The 17,564-nt window shown below is 34.2% G+C and overlaps 1 protein-coding gene across 1 annotated transcript in view; it reads left to right on the top strand.

The window, feature by feature from the left end:
- Positions 1–2,673: 2,673 nt before the first annotated feature.
- LOC128988838 (vesicle transport through interaction with t-SNAREs homolog 1A) overlaps positions 2,674–17,564 on the top strand; it is a 35,271-nt gene continuing 20,380 nt past the window's right edge. The window contains exons 1-4 of the mRNA XM_054410526.1: positions 2,674–2,853; positions 8,884–8,942; positions 10,299–10,440; positions 11,982–12,193. Coding sequence (XP_054266501.1) covers positions 2,760–2,853; positions 8,884–8,942; positions 10,299–10,440; positions 11,982–12,193 — 507 coding nt within the window. The 5' untranslated portion in view covers positions 2,674–2,759. The remainder of the gene's footprint in view (positions 2,854–8,883; positions 8,943–10,298; positions 10,441–11,981; positions 12,194–17,564) is intronic.

Here is a 17,564-nt window from a genome sequence, read left to right as displayed (position 1 = left end):
AAGGGGTAATTAAGTTTAAGTTTGAGTATGGAATGTGACATAATCCATAGTAGGGGACGGAAACTTATTGTTTTGATCAATATAATTTATTCTCTATAGCCACCAGAACAATCATAGGGAAATCCGCTTGCAAGTTGTACAGATAATTGCTAATGATTGGTTGGTAAACATACAAACATTTATCGTAAGTGATTAATCTTACTCAAGATCAGTGTTCGACGTCCAAATTTTACCTTCTTGAGATGGCGAGTACGCTGGGATATTTGGAACTACAATTTATCAGTGAACTATACCCTAACTATATTTTTTCGTGTAGGCGTACACAGGGAAGTTGCTAGAGGAACTGTGACTTACAATTACGATTTCGGTTCTGGCGAAGAAGTATCTGACTTGATGTTTAATGGCAATGTTGACTCGGGTCATTATAGCGTTATAAAACTTTATCATTAACCCCAGGATGTGAAAAGTACAAAAAGAAAAAGAAAAGGTAATCATTAACCGGGCATAAAGAGACATACAGAACGAAAAAATATGTAGAGAACCATCAAACTAAAAAGGTAAAGAGCAGTGATGGTGTTAAATGTGCTCTGGAAGTCCCTTCTAAAAAATACCAATTTTTTTGAATTGGGGTCGTTAGATTGGATTTGTCAGTACTGCAAATCTATGAATTTTGAGACAGAACAGACTAACTGGGACACAAATATTTTTTCCTTATGTTGTCACAATGGGAAGGTAAAATGAACTCCTTATCAACATTTTGAGTTTATGGAAAATCTTATCAACAGCGACTATAAAAAAAGTATTAAGGGTCAAAAGAGACAAAAAACTATTTGAGTAAAATTTAATACAAATCTGCATTTGAAATGACCAGTTCTAAGTCTCACTTGAATCAACATCTTTCTGGCAGTGGTAGTCTACATAGTTTTAAAATCCACGACTCCTTTTCCATCAAATTGTGTGGAGATCAATCCACTATCGTTTAAATAGCCCGCCACTTTCAAACCATCATACGTCACCAGGACTCTGTGGTCGCGCATGCGCACGTTGGGGTATGGGGAGAGACGTCGCGAAAGCGATTGTCGTGAGTCTGCTGTCTTCAAGAATGGAAGGGTAAATTCGTTGGTATATGGGGGGACGCCCCCTTGAGGTATTGTGTCGTAGTAATAGTATTTTAATAATATGTAATTTCAGATCATCTAGTCAAATTCACTATTTCATTCATTCCGTCATTTATTGTTGATTATTAATTCAAATGTTAGTTAGTTCACGTTGTGTCTAGTTGACTTTAATATTCAATAAGTTGAACAATCCACGTATTTCAGTGTTATAATGGCTTAATTAATCAAACTCTCATCAAAGCTGGCTCTTAGGGCCTGTGAATTGCGGTAAATTATCTCCTCTGTATTAAATAATGCGTTCAGTTAACGTTTCCAACAAGAACGATTTGGTCTGGAACTTGAATCACATGACCAGATCACCAAAGTGTGGCACAAAGTATGCCACAATTGGACCGTTAATACCATCTACCCTCTAACATTGAACAAAGTATGCCCAACTTTATATATATACGACGTAAACACAGCTTTTACTCACAGAATGGGTCAAAGATTCGTGAAATGCGACCAACTGCTGATGCGTGATTTACATGTAGGCTAAGTGACTATCTTTATTCCATACAACAGATGTAATAAAAAAAAACGACGAATATAGGAATATACTTGAGCAAATTATCTAAATAGCATAAATAGCTGCTTATTAGGTTATCAGCATTGCCCAGTTCGTATACTATTTATTTTTGAAATGAAACTCGAATTAATATAAAACATTCATTAATTTGGTTAAAATAATATATCGGTTTGATTAACATAAAATAGTTTATACAGGCAAACTATCAGTTCTATTTCATGTAAAAAATTAAAAAACCCCTAAATAAAATACAAAGATAAACAGTATTTGTTGATTATTATTTCTTTTTCTTTTATTGCTGACTCCCGTGGCGGAGCACGGGCGGTTAACTAGTATAATATAATACAATGGTAGTAGGTACAGAGACTAACCAACAAAAGTGGACTTCTCATCATTGTAAATTTGGATCTCGTTTTACGGGTCTATTAGTTCATGTCCGGTGACACTGACCACTAAGTTAGTGTCTACTAAATTTTGTTTCTATAATTTTAGGGTTAATTTCATGATTTGTGCTATTCTCTGTTTGGTTATATAACTAGGGTACACGCTATTAGTTATTTGGTTATGGTAATGTAGTTTTATTTGGCTAAACAAATGCTTAAATGACTGAAATAACAAGAAATAAATTGTTAAACAACACGTCCTGTAACAGTGCACCGGGCAGAACCAACAATAATAAAATTGGCTTGAGCTCTCAGCTGTTCCATAAGGATGAGACATCTACTAAAGGGATAGTATGTTTTTATATCTATGGTAGTCAGCACGGCCGCCTTTAAAGGTGGCGTGGTGATATCGACGAGGGGACTATTTTGTCAGGAACGGTTACATCCAATCCAATCCAATCTGTTCCACAGAGCGACACGCAAATGTAACAGTTGCAGTTTAAAAAAAGTAGGTAGGGTTTATTACTGTGGCGAGATGGTCGTATATAACGGTATCTCCTTTTCTTTTTTGCTGTCCTGGCAGACGACGAAACGGAGTGTCAACTCTACTCTAATGTTTTGATTGAAAGATAGAGGAGAGGTGTAAATAAAACGTCATTTTTTAATAATAGTACAGTGTAACTTGTAATAATGGCTTTGCTGATTGAAATGTATGAGCAACAATATGGAGTATTAACTGCGGATATTACTTCGAAAATTGGAAAACTCCCCTCAACGTCAGGAAGTAAGATTTAAATATTGCCAAACTCTTGCAAGTTAGTCACATAACCTCAAACATGGGTTAAATTACTTAGATTATAATCCCCACTTTAGTTTATAAACTTTGGGGATCGGCACCGCATTTTTAATAGGCTCCTAAAGGAATAAAAAAAACTAATTTCCACTTCAACCCGTGTTTTCATCTCTTATTAAGTTGATAAGACTCATGTTAATTGTTTTTGTATGACTCAGATATAACTTACATCTCCAACTTAGATCTAGGCTAAAATAGATCTTCACTAGACTAGCACATTCTTTCAGTAAAATGTACCTATATTGGTGTTTAAATAGTAGCCCAGCCCATAGCTCAATAAGTTTAATGTTTTTTTACTAGAATATAGGTTAAGTTACCATTTGTACAGTACTGGTAGTTAGTTGCCATATGTCTAACTAGGGATGTTGCGATACCACTGTCTTTCCGATATTTGGTATCGATACCGTATCACAAAAAAGTATTGATACCGGCTCAGTATCGGAACTAAAGTATCGATACCGTCAGTATCGTATCCATTCGATACCAGTGACGTCATATTCTGATTCACTGATCTTCGATTAAAGTTCACTCGTTCCAGTACAGTGCAGCCAATATAGGATTTGAATTCAAGCTGCTAAAAACTACCTAAATATGTAGGCTAAAACATTGATAAAACTAACCAAACATAACCAACGATTGTTTTCAATTTTACCTTCAAGTATAAGTTCAAGTAGGCCTAAGCTTACCTTAAGTTCTAGGCCTATATAATTTATCTTTTTGATAGACAATGTTATTAAATTACCACGTAACACATTCGTGTTTACCATCAGCCTAAATAAAAAAAAGTTTTTTAGTAAAATAACTTTAAGTGTCATCTTTTTAGTTTATTTGATCTTAAATAGTCCATGGTTTCATTTTATTATACTCACAACGTTGCTAACATTGACTTGTAACAAAAATAACTCTGCAACTAAACCCTTAAGTTGTATCATTGACTAAATATACGTCTGTAGGTATATATAGTCAATGGTTTTACTTATAGTTATGTAAAGTTCTATGAAAAGTGAATCATAATTTACTCAAACCACATATCAGACAAGCTATAGAAAAAAAAAATATTTAATTGGGTTAAAGTTTGTTTCTTCTTTTGGTCACTGTTGCTCCAGCCTTGGAAAATAACGGCTCAGAAGGCACGAGTTTGGCCATTTTACTCAGATTTGTCAGAAATTACCTTCTGATACTTACGATACGATACTGGCCTCTTGGTATCGATACCAAGTAAATATCGGAACAACCGATACCGATACGATACCAGCAGTATTGCAATAAAAGTATTGATACCTACTGGTATCGATAGTATCGCAACATCCCTATGTATAATATGTAGGTAGGCTACTGCAAACATAACTTATGTTCATTAGGACCTACATTTCATTTAAACGTTTTTCTACTTGAGAATAGTTAAATTTAAGTTAACTTACATTGAATTTGTAGCCCTTTACATTTTTCTCATGGTCAAGGAGTCCACCTTATTCCATCATTCCATGGGACTAGGTCTATGTCAGGTCAGGTAATCTTACAAAAAGTCATTAAAACTGACACTAATGTAAACATTTAAATAGACCTAAGTTACCATAAAAATAAATGGATTTAATTGATACAACAAGAACTACGCACTCTGCATTACAGTATGTATACTTAATGCTTAGTTTTTCAATGTTAACTTGTAAACCTACTCTTACAATGAAAATAACATAAACTTGATTGTGTTCTTAAATCTAAGAGGCTGATCAATTAACTGTACTCCAAAGTCAACCAGAATCCTTTTTATTACAGTAAACTTCCTACAAATTTTACTCCTTGAAAAGTTGAATTTTAACCAGGTGAATAAACAGGAATTATTCACTTGATCAATTGTTTACACTCATCATGCCCCAAAGTTTTCTTGGCTATTTTAAAGTCTTTTTAGGCCTAGTTAAAAATAAATTTCCCGCCCCCTGAGTTTTGAACAAGTTGTTCTAAAGTACATTTAATATGTACAGGTGGAAAATGTAAAAAAATTAAAATTGTTTATCTAGATAAAAGCAAACGTTTTCAATGCTCTATTTGTGAAAAGGAAAATCCGTAATTTGAAATCTATGTATCTATCTATAGGCAAGCATGATTCTTTAAAACCTTTTTTCTCATCTCGTGTGTATCGCAGGGAAAATCTACGCATACTGTTGGGAAGATATTTTCCTGTAGATGTGCAGAATCCCTTTATAAATTTAAATAGGCTAAAATAAGCACAAAAAATGAATTGAAAATTTTGAAAAAGTTAACATTGATCTTATGGGTTGCCCATAATGGTGACAAAATATAAAAAGAAAATAAAAACAAAAATTGAAGAAATGTTTTATTTACAGTGTGGGGTGAAAATAGAGAAGTCTGTACATTTCATATTTTTGGTCGAGTTTCGACCACTGGACAACCTCTAGTCTATAGATTAATAGGCAAGCATGTTTCATCAAAACCTTTTTTCTCAGCTCACGCGCAACACAGAAAAAAATCTACGCATACTGTTAGAAATAATGTTTTCCTGTAGGTGTGCAGAATCCCTTTATAAATTAAAATAGGCTCAAAAATAAGAACAAAAAATTAATTTGAAATTTAAAAAAATTAACATGGGGCTTATGGGTTGCCAGGCTGGTGACGAAATAACAACGCAATATAAACAGAAAATCAAAACAAATTAAAGAATTCCAATCACATGTATATAGTCCAGTCAATAAATGATCCAAAAGTGGGTGTAGAGTGCGTGAGTAGGTAACTAAACGATTCCTTCAGAGACTTGTTCAGGGGGCTTAGGGTGTTAACATAACAAAAGTCCTGACTCCTTGGTGCTGAGCCAGGGGGTGGAGGGGGTAAAGGTACGCATTTTGGGTTTTTCGACTATATCTCGAAAACCATCAACTTTTTGTATACTATACTAGATTATAAAATTGAAGAAAATTAAATTTTCTACAAGAAAAGTATATGGGCCTAATGTGTTTATTTTGGTTAAACAGATTGAGTTATTACTTATTAAATTAATATCTTATTAAAATACTCCTTCCATAAGAAATACATGTAAATTAGTATGCGAAATGGGGTGAATCCTATCCGCCCAAAGGAAATATAACCAATATTCTGGAAATCTTGACAACATTTCCAGTAATTTGACACTTTAATCATAAAAATTTATCCAAAATTAAGGTGAGGGCGAGGTAACAAAAATGTCATGTTTTGGTGTTTTTTTTTTAAGAACTAGCTGGCCCGTCAGACGTCACCCTGTCCTAATGTGGTTTTATGTCAAATGCTCGTTCATTTTCAAGATGAGCTTGTTCGAATGGCTCAATCATGTTCTGGTTGTAGCGCGTTCGCTGCGCTCACTCACCTTTTGCTTGCAAATTAGCTGTTGTCATAAGTTTAAAAAAATAATAGTGCTGCACCCTGTTGGTAAATCTATTGACTTTTTAATGCTATTGAACATCACAGAATCAAATTGTTTAGTTGAACCAGCTGTTAAGATTCTTTAATTCCATTTAAATATGAGTACTCATAAGGTTAACACGGGAAACTCCAGAGCCACTGGGGTGGAGCTCTTTTGACGGATCTGCACCAAACTTCACACAAACCATCATTGAATAATGACTTAATAATGCCTGGAAGTTTCAGTACAATCTGTCAAGCGGTTTCGGAGTCCATAAAGGACAAACACACAAACAAACAAACAAACAAACATACATTGGATTTTATATATACAGATAGATTATAAAAAACCCCTCATATCAACCCGTTTTCAAAGGCTCACACTCACTTTAATTTTTGTCAACATGTTATTATTTAAGTGTCAAATTGTTGGATATTTTAATAAGATTTCCAGAATATTGGTTATATTTCCTTTCGGCGGATAGGATTTGCCCCATTTTGCATACTAATTTAGGCTACATGTATTTCTTATGGAAGGAGTATTTTAATAAGATATTAATTAAATTAGTAATAACTTGTAAATTGTTTAACCAAAATAAACACATTATATACTTTTAATAAACTAGTTTACCTTGTGGTTGCCAGATTCTTGAAATGTGTAGATATCTTGCTCGATGTACATTTTGCTACATGTGTTGCATCGTCAGGAGCACAGTTTGTCACATTAGGCTATTTAACACAAACACTATTTACAAATATTTACATTTTCGGTCGGATGACGATTTACGGTAAAGTCATAGGAACACAGGGCGCGAACAAATGCGTGGACCGGAGGCACTACATGTGTCACTATTTGACTGACAACTGGCTTGAGGAGGTATGTTTGGTCGGTCAGGGGATGGGGGTGAGTTTACGATGTTAGAGCTTTCTCTTCCTGGACTGCGACGTTGCCAAGTCTCTGCGCTGTTGCCACATTGATCTTCTAGATGGTTTATAAGTTTGAAAATTATTGAATTATTGTAAGAGAAAGCTTAACGGACGCTAATCCACACCAGGGAGTATCGCATCCACAGTGCTTGCCTATAAATATCCACAATTTGTGACCTCCTAGTATCTGGATTACAGGACGATGCCACCCGTCCCAGTCTATAATAATAATAATAATAATTGGGCCTCACAGCAGCAAATGATGACATGCTTATGCGATCGAATAATTATTGTGATATATTTTGCTCTGGTCAATGTTCAAAAAATATAAATAAATCTAACTCTTTCATAACATAACTAAATTTCTTATGAGATTTACTTTTGACTATAAAGTGTGAGCAAGTATGTAGATTAATTATATATGCTTATAAAACCTCCTTAAGTTCGTTACAATCAATTATCCTCAGAATATTTCTACAAAACTAACATAGGAATACACGTCGAGAGCGGGCGCGACGCTCGCCACTAGGGTGAGTCATGCCTTCATCTCCACTCCTGGTGGACAGAGCGAGGTAGCGACGGCCCGTTTTTCGAGCCCTACTTCAACCTGAGCGCGCAATCCACGGAGTTATTATACATCGATGCTCATTCCTTGACTGGACTAATACTTATAAAATGTGTACTGTATAAATGGGCTGCAAACCACGTTGGCGTGTGTACATTAATAATATTTGTTTTGTGGCATTTTCACCAGCTGTAAAAGCAATCATCATCTAAAATATAAAATCAAAATAATAACATAAACAAATTTACTTCTCATTGGTGGTGAGTCTGATTTTGCACTGATTGTGTATTGTGTGATATGTCCGATTAATACTTAGCCTACTTTTTGTTTAGTGAAGTTTTGATCATTTTACTGTATTTGTTTATTATAAACTTGAGTAACTTTCAAGTATCATTCTGAAATGCCTCTACGGCGAACATTCTGGCTGGGCAGAAAGAAGAAACCGTAACCGTCTCTATAATATGAGAATTAATCAACAAGATGTAGTTATTATACCGAATTTGATAGATACTGTAATTTTAACTGTGCATAAGAGAAGTGCCTCGGTAGTTTTTTGGCTCATACATTGGACTTATGAAATTAGAATGAAGATATTGCTATGTGAAACACGTCCGGTCCGAAGCCACACAACGTGATACGACGGCATTCACATCATGTTGCCACATAGGCAAAATTGTTTAACAGCCCTTGATACGAAATGCTTTTTTCAAGACACTTTCAAAAGAAATCCCTATCACATGTTCTATTTACAGCGTTGGGTGAAAATAGAGAAGTCTGTACATTACATATTTTTGGTCAAGTTTTCGACCACTGGACAATCTCTAGTATTTTCTTAAACTAAACAACATCAGTACACTGTATATGACCAGACAATTTTAGCATTTACATTTCTACATACTGTATTTATGTAAACCAGCAAGAATAATATACTAACGAACCTCATTGTTCTGTGGATCAGACAGTTCCACCTTTGCCAATAGTCAATGGTTCTACACACCATACTTTGGGCTCTAGTATTTTATTATTTGTTAAATAAATGATGATTTTGTTAGTAATTATTATTTTCATTTGGTTTTCAGGTGAAAAAAGAAATCTTGTATCAGAGTTAGATAAACATCTGGAGGAATGCAACGAGCTGGTAAAGATACAAACTGTTCTTATTCATATTTAATTTACATTCAAATTTGTAAAATGCACCATTTTAAAGCTTCTTTGTTCATGAGGCCTAAATAAAAAAAGTTCAGCAATTAAATATTGATTTTCCAAATGTCAATGTCTATTAGGCCCATAGTAGAACCTCTGATATCCGGCTTGGTTTTACCGGTCCTCTGTTTATCCAACCTCTTCTAGGAAGCAAATATCAAATTGTTTTTCTCACAGCTTAGAAACGTTTAGATGCAAGCACTAGTCTTTGTGACTTGAGCGTTCTCACCACAGTATTTATCTGTTTGTTTATACATTTTACTGTGTCACTATACTCAGTTGAGCTAGTAGGCCTAACCTCTGAACAGTTGATTGATTATTTCCAAAGCGGGGTTAGTGCAGTACATATTTTTTTGCATTTCACAAAATGGATAAGAAAGTTGAGTAGAAATGTATGTACCATTTAAGTCCTAATGGTCTTCAAGGCTAATTTATTGTTATTTTTACCTCCATTATTACCTAATAGTTTTTGTTAAACCTGGAATCATAATATTTGTAAGTTTATTACTTAAGGACTTTAACCTACAAATAAATAAATAATCTCAGAACAGACTTGAATGACACTTTTGACTGTATAAATTGATTATATATTATTATTAGGTATGAATTGTCATTTTCATAGTAGGTTGGTTTATCCGGCTAAACTGTTATCCGGCCAGGGGCTTGGTCCCGTGGTGGCCGGATATGAGGGGTTTTACTGATATGTAATGTAATAGTTGCTAACAGATACTCCCCACTAATTTAATAGACAATGCTATAAGTAAGGTGTTCTTCTAAGTATCTGTTATAATGCTTATGTGAGTATGGTTTCCCAATACCCCCACCGCAGCAAACCTAAATGGTCTTTTTAGTAAAATATTATTGGCTTAGATTTATATTATATGAATGAATTTGTTAAGCTTTTTGTTAAATATGGTCAAAATATATCCATAAACAAGGAAACTGTAACAGTTACCGGTACCTGTAAGAATAACATGGGAATTTAAAATTTACAATTTTTTTAATTCTTCCTGTAATTAATAATTGCATAAAAACTTTTCAATGGCTCACTAAATTATTTTTTTTTAAGTTATTCAAAATGGTTTAGAGGAAAATTGGGAAATGTCATGTTTTGAGGGTAAAAAATGAGAAAAACTAATTTTTATCCCTATATTAAGAACCGAAACTAGCTGCCACAACAGCAAAAAATGATTGTAAGGAATGCAGGTATTTAAACCATTTTAACCTAAATAAATCATTATCACTGATTACTGAATTCACATCTTTGTGTTTAACAAGTTTTGCGTGTTAGCTGGAACAGATGGACTTGGAGGTTCGAGAGATGAAGGCTTCGGAACAGCCGAGACTGAGGACAAGGCTAGAAAGTTATCGGGTGGAACTCGGTCGTCTACAACAAGAATTCAAGAGAGCGCGCTCTGCTACACATTCTGATAGTAAGTATGGCTACAGCAATAAAACAATGTTGATCTTAGTCAATTAATGTGTTGCTAAAATAATATGGTTTGTGTTGGTCATTCGGAATACTTTGCCATAGGCCTACAGCAAGCTGGGCCCACAATGCTAGATGAGTTTATCAAAGTTAGCTAATCGACACTGGTAGGATTAATTCTGTAGTCTTGTTCTCAACAATACCGTAGCCATAAGTAGTTACCTATTAAATAAATACTTCCTTCTACTTAGGCAAGTTTAGATAGCTTAGAGTGTAAGCTTTCATTGTGCTGCTTTCCCCTTGATATTCAATAGAATTTTATTCAATTTGATTTGTTTGAATTAGGTTAATCTTTTCAGATTGTTTTAATTGCATAACCTAACAAACCCTTGAACCGCCTTTAGCCTCAGGCCAGTAGATCTGGCAAGTTACTTGCCTCTAATGTATTTCAAGTTATATGAGGCCAGTATCCTGCCCACCAACTGGCATCGTGTAAACACGACTTTACAACTACAAGCGATCCGAGGCACAGAAAACATACTACTATAACCTTATGTGGTTATAGTAGTATGTTTTCTGTGTCCTAGAGGGTGATCTCTTTGCAACCCTGAGTAAAACCACATCATATAATTGTGGCAAATAAACAATCCTTCTCCAAATCTGTCTACCCAATGTGATTTAAACCTAGAAAAACCTCACAGGTAAAAAATATCTCTGGATTTTCCAATGTTTGTTACTGGAAAATTTTACCTGTAAAAGCTAATATTGTTGTATTTTACTCTCTTGGAACATATTACCTATATAAAATCTCCTGTTATTCAGTTGCAACCTCTTCTGGTGTACTCTAATTTAAAATAGTGTCATAACGTAACAAATTTTTTTTTTTACTTTTTAGCAAAGAATTTTAATGTTTTAACCCTTGATGCAATCTCTTTGACTCCCCCACTTTAAACATATTCAAACGTCGTGTCAATGAGTGGTTACTTGGTCTAGGCGGGGACGAGGCTGAGCTTATCATCGCAGCTGATTACAGACACAGACGCTCCTGACACGACATGCGACCTGACCATTGTACCCTGACTCGTTCTCCGCCGCCCGCCCCACCCCTCTAGAAACACTTTGAAAGCCGTAGATTTACCTGTCACTATTACATTTCATTTATTTTCATTTAAACTTAGTTATGCCACCTAATATTTTTTCACATAGCCATTCATCTCACAATTTTAATTTTTTTTTCTTGTAACTCCATTTACATCATATTTTCACCTCATCATATTTCCTGTCATTTATTTATTTATTGCATTTGATAAAAAATGTTATGTTTGGACGCAACTACAGTCGACGCACAGGCTCGCTGCCCATGCCGGCTTATTCCCTATTAGCATGTACGCTTTTTTTAACATAGATGTAATGTAAAGGTTAATTTTATTTTATTCTTTTAAATTCACTTATGTTTTTTTTCTTCCTTTAAATATTTGTGTACATATTCTGTAATAATTTGTTGGAATAAAGAAATAATTCATTCATTCATTCAATCTGTTGCAGATTTCAGTGATTCAGCAGACCACTATGCGGAAGCTGTGAGTCTGAACGAAGAACAAAAACAGAGGTTGTTGGATAACTCGGAGCGATTAGAGAGATCCGGAAACCAACTCAACACCGGATACCAGATCTTGCTGGAGACTGAGGAGATCGGTTCACAAGTGATGAGGGACCTACACCACCAACGGGAAACCATTCAAAAGTCCCGAGCACGGGTGAGTGACAGAGAACGAGAATCATTGTTATTTTCTTCCTAACTTTTTGATACTGAAGTATGTTCTATCTATGAACCCCTTAGTCAATTTTTTATTCGAAAATCACCGAGACTCTCACAGAGTTCATTACCAACATTCTATTTTATCCCACAATTTTTGTGATTGTTGGGTTTTCAATAAAACATTTTATGATTTACAATAGGTTTCCCTTTCAGTTAAGCTAGGTTAATCCTTATAGGGGGTGTTACGAGTGTAGACCTTAGTTAATTAATATATATTAATTAACAGTTCTGCCTAAAGAACATGTCGGCATTAGTCGGTAACAAAACTACAAGATTGCCCCACTCATCCTACTCTCATCTCCATTCATAATTGACTTAAAATACCTACCATCGTATGGTCGCCATTTCAGATAAAAGTATTAAAGTAAAGTATTAAAAGTATCCTGACTGAATTCCATATTGTCAACTTGGTGTTCTTTAAATCTAGTTTAGATTAAATCTTTAAAGCTAGCCATAGTATCAATACAAATTATTTTTTCAATTTGGGAAAACCTTAAAAAAAATTATGAAACCTCAACATCTCATTCTTAATGCATCGGAATCTTATTTTATAGAGAAAAAAAACAGATCAAAATTATTTGCTTAATAATGAAGACCCCCCAATTATTAACTCTGAATTATTGAAACCAATTACATAAAAAAACATTGTAATATATTCAAAATTCAAAATATTATTTTTTCTATGAATATTTTATATATATTTTTCCAATATCCTTAAATTATCTGTTTTAACTTTATTTAAAACTAGGTGTGCAATGCAGTTGTATGCTTGCAATATTGAGCGGAGCAAGTATATTAATCAATTTCAACAAAGTCAATGCTACGGCTGTTATATGTAAATGGAATGTCTACTTACTGTATCCAAAGTCAATGCTAAATCTAGTTCATGTAAATGAGACGTCTCCTGGTCGAATCCTTAATCAATGGTACGTTTGGTTCACATAAATAATGGAATGTTTACTTGCAGAACCCAAAGGTAATGCTACATTTGTTATACGTAAAGGGGAAGTATACTTACAGATATCCAAAGTCAATCCAATGCCAATGGTGCATTTATATCACGTAAACGGGATGTCTACTCTACTTGCAGTATCCAAAGTCAATGGTACAATTGGTTCACGTTAATGAGATGACTACTTGCAGTATCTAAAGTCAATGGTCTTTCTGTTCTTATCTATATATCTAATTCCGTAAGCCCAAAATTTTACAATGAAATTGTGAGCGAACTGGAGGCCGTAGAAAGCTGGGAGAGGTCTCATTTTAAAGGTCTCGGTATGAAATTTTGGGGAAAATTATTCATTTTTCTTAATTTTTTACCAAAAGGTTGTTACGAAGTAAAATAATTCACATTTAAATAGCATGGGAATTTACGTCATGTCTGCTTTGTTTACTTTAAAACATGTGGTTTAACTTTATTTAAAGCATATGGTAATGTATACTATTAAAAAGCTGAAATAGACTTTTTCCCAATTTTAAGGGCCTGGATTAGTTAATGGAGTATGATTGGTTGTGTTCGGTATGTCTGAAAACATGTAAAGTTAAAAGTAATTACTGGAGTAGGCAAAGGGAACATATTTTTTATGCCAAAAATAGAACTAATATCTACAGATCCTAATATTACGTTTAAGTTTACAAGGATTCAATATTCATCGAAATTAGCTTTTACTATTACTTATTATGAAAGGGCAAGGTCAAACCTTCACAAAAGTGGCATTTATTTGAAAAAAGGGAAAACCGTGTTTACCCATGGTCAACTTTATGTTGCTTTTAGCTGGGTAAATCGGTCAGATGACGTTAAAATAGTAGGCCCTACTAGAACCAAATAAAGACCAAGGAATCGACCAAAATGGATACTATACAACAAATGCTGTTTCCAGAGAGATTTTGTTATAGAATTGGCATTTTACAATTTGGAGGATGACATTATATCTGTGTTTTATCTAAGTGAATTTGTCTATATTCAAAGAAATTTATATATATTTAATTAATAGTCATGAATATCATTGTAAATGTTCCTGAGTTGTATTATGATTAGAAAGTTTATATTATAAACACACGCATGATCAGTCTTTTGAAATTTGTATTTTAAACAGAGCAGACATCAAAAAGCATTATGCATGTATCTAATAATTATTTAACACATTACATTATACAAATACAAAAAAGTTAAACGATAATTCAAGGTAGGGCACGGTAACCCATTAGACTAATAATTTGTACAAAATAATTACTAGAATATTTATATATATACTAGCTGACCCGGCGAACTTCGTATCGCCTAAGTTATAGGTTTCCCCTAGGACAGACCGATGGAAAGAAAGTACCGTTACGTTTAATTTTCAAGATGATCTCGTTCGCATCGCTCAATCACGTCCTGGTTGAAGTTCGTTCGCTACGCTCACTCACCTTTGGGTTGGAGCTCGTTCGCTCCGCTCACTCACCTTTAGGTTGGAGCTCGTTCGCTGCGCTCACTTGCCTTCAGGTTAGCTCGTTCGCTACGCTAACTCGCCTCCAGGTTGAAGTTCATTCGCTACGCTCACTCACCTTTGGGTTGGAGCTCGTTCGCTACGCTCACTCACCTTTAGGTTGGAGCTCGTTCGCTGCGCTCACTTGCCTTCAGGTTAGCTCGTTCGCTACGCTAACTCGCCTCCAGGTTGTTTAAAAAAAAAAAAAAATTTAAAATCGGCTCATGAATTTGTGAGATAATTACCCCCCTTTTCCCCTACCCATAACTTGTTTTTTAATAGCAAGGTACCCGCCCTTGTGACATATCAAATGAAAGATAAATTTCGCCAAAATTTTCTTTTTTCATGCTCTTTCATTTGATATGTCACAAGGGGTACTTTGCTATAAAAAAAAAATTAAGTTCCGGGGGGTGAGGGGGGAATATCTCACAAATTTATGAACCGATTTTCAATTTTTCTTTCATCAAACATTTTCTTTTTTCATGCTCTTTTATTTGATATGTCACAAGGGGTACCTTGCTAATTAAAAAAATTAAGTTGGGGGTAGGGGGGGGGGAAGGGGGGGAATGTGAATGTAACGTTGAATTCAAAACAATTGGTCCCCCTACGTCAATAGATGATTCCCGCAAACTGCATATTTCTATCTATTGCGGTTTTTACATAAATAAAGATGCAAGTTTAAAAAAAAACACCCTGTATATTAAATGTCTGCTTGAAGTATCCAAAGTCAATGGTACATTTGGTTCACGTAAATGAAATGTCTACTTGCAGTATCTTAAGTCAATGGTTCATCTGGTTCTCATAAATTACATGTCTACTTGCAGTATCCTAAGTCAAAGGCACATCTGGTTCAAGTTAATGGATTGTCTACTTGCAGTACCTATCGAAAGTTAATGATAAATTTGGTTCACGTAAATCGGAAGTCTACTTGCAGTATCAAAGTCGACAGTTCATCTGGTTTACATAATATATTAAATGTCTACTTGAAGTATCCAAAGTTAATGTCTCTGTTTCTTGTAAATGGGATATCTATACTTCCAGTATCTAAAGTCAATAATGCATCTGGTACATCTGGTTAATGTAATATCTAATTGCTGTATCCAAAGTTAATGATATATTTGGTTCACATAATTTGGAATCCCTATGTACAGTATGTGTACAGTATTCAAAGTAAATTGTACGTCTGGTTCACGTAAATGAAAAATGTCTACTTGTATCATCAAAAGCCAATGGTTCATAATCCTTATTGGTTATACATTTTGTAACAAATAAAGGCTCAACGGTATCAATCTGATTGTTCTTCCCTTTTGTTCTCTATTTTGCAATGTGCTAGTTTAGATGATTTATTGGTAAACACATGTTACAACTTTTGTTTACCTTTTTATTGTTATCTTGCAAATATTGTCATGGCAACCAATTAACCCATAAGGCCCATGTTAAATTTCTAAAAGTTAAAATTCACACAGGGAAAAGCCCTGTGGTCCGATTTGTACCATTTCAGATTTATACCTTCCCATGGTTGATTACTATGACTGTGCTAAATTTCATGCAGATCGCTTCAGCCGTTCAGGAGGGGTATTTGTAAAACCCCCGCAATTTTTGTTGCTGGTTTAAAAGCAGGAGTGTAGTATAAGAGTTAATTCAATTAATTCATTATTCATTAAATATTTACTTTTTGTATTAGTTTTCAACAAAGCCTGGAGATGAAATAGTTGTTAGAATAAGGTACAAGCCTTGGCGACTGCCTTAAAAACTTCTATGAGTGTTATTAACCCTTACCGCACTGTAGACGAATATACTCGCCAAAATTCCCTTTGCTCAAAACTAAGGATAGACGGGTCTCGAAATTTCAAGAACTTTTTGGGAAATTTTAATCTTGTTTTACACGACGAGATTTAATTTTGATAAACATTTTTTTGAGACGAGATTATAGAAAAAAAACCTTTAATAACGCCTGCTGAAAATCAATGCAATACCCGCAATACAGTACCGCGTTGTTGTTGCGTTTAGTTTGTGAAGGCATTCTTATTTAACAATTCTTTACAGTAAATATTGCTTTAATTGTTTTATTTTTGGTTTTGACATTGCAAATGAAGAGAATTTTTGTTAAGTGTAAGCAGTGTGAGAAATGTTTTACTACTGGAAACATAGCCAAAACAAGTCACTCCATCCAAAATCGTTCTAAAAATAACACAAGACTGAAAATTGTTAATTGATACTTAACTAGTAACACTGATGATTCAGACTGATCATTTTGTATTTTTCAAAGTAGAACTATATCCTAACTGTTATCACAGTCGTGTATTATGGATAGACTTATTGCGTAGTCAAAAGATTTGTGCAATTCACACCAGTGCACTTTGTCAGTGGCTCGATTTAACTACGTCGAATTTTTTTTCTAACATTGGCTACAACTCTAACATGTGAGTAGAATGTATATAGCTATATGTATAGATACTACTGCAATCATAAAAAAAATAGTAGACAAGAGCTGTTTACATCCCTCATAGAAGTTATGAAAGAAATGGAAAATTGGTTTAAAATATATGGCCTTAAAATCAATATTTATAAAACCCAAATTATCAAATTTTCAGCCAAAAATAATTGAGAATTAAATAGTTTTCCAATTTAGTCCATTCAAATAAATTTCTAGGTATTTATCTAGGTTAAAATATTAACTGGAAGGTGCATCTAGATGTTATAAAAAAAAATTAGATCCGCATCATCTATCTTTGTCCACTTGAGAGAATGTGTCACCATTGAAGTACTTAAAATGGTTTATCATGCGTATGAAGAATCCATCTTGAGGTATGGTGTGATTTTGTGGGGACAGGCAACTGATAT

The sequence above is a fragment of the Macrosteles quadrilineatus genome, unplaced genomic scaffold (genome assembly GCF_028750875.1).
Source record: "Macrosteles quadrilineatus isolate MER2022 unplaced genomic scaffold, UCM_ALF_1.0 Scaffold_3__2_contigs__length_128488019, whole genome shotgun sequence".
Classification (NCBI taxonomy): Eukaryota; Metazoa; Arthropoda; class Insecta; order Hemiptera; family Cicadellidae; genus Macrosteles; species Macrosteles quadrilineatus.
The sequence above is the reverse complement of the archived record's forward strand: the minus strand, read 5'-3'. Positions and strand labels throughout refer to the sequence as shown.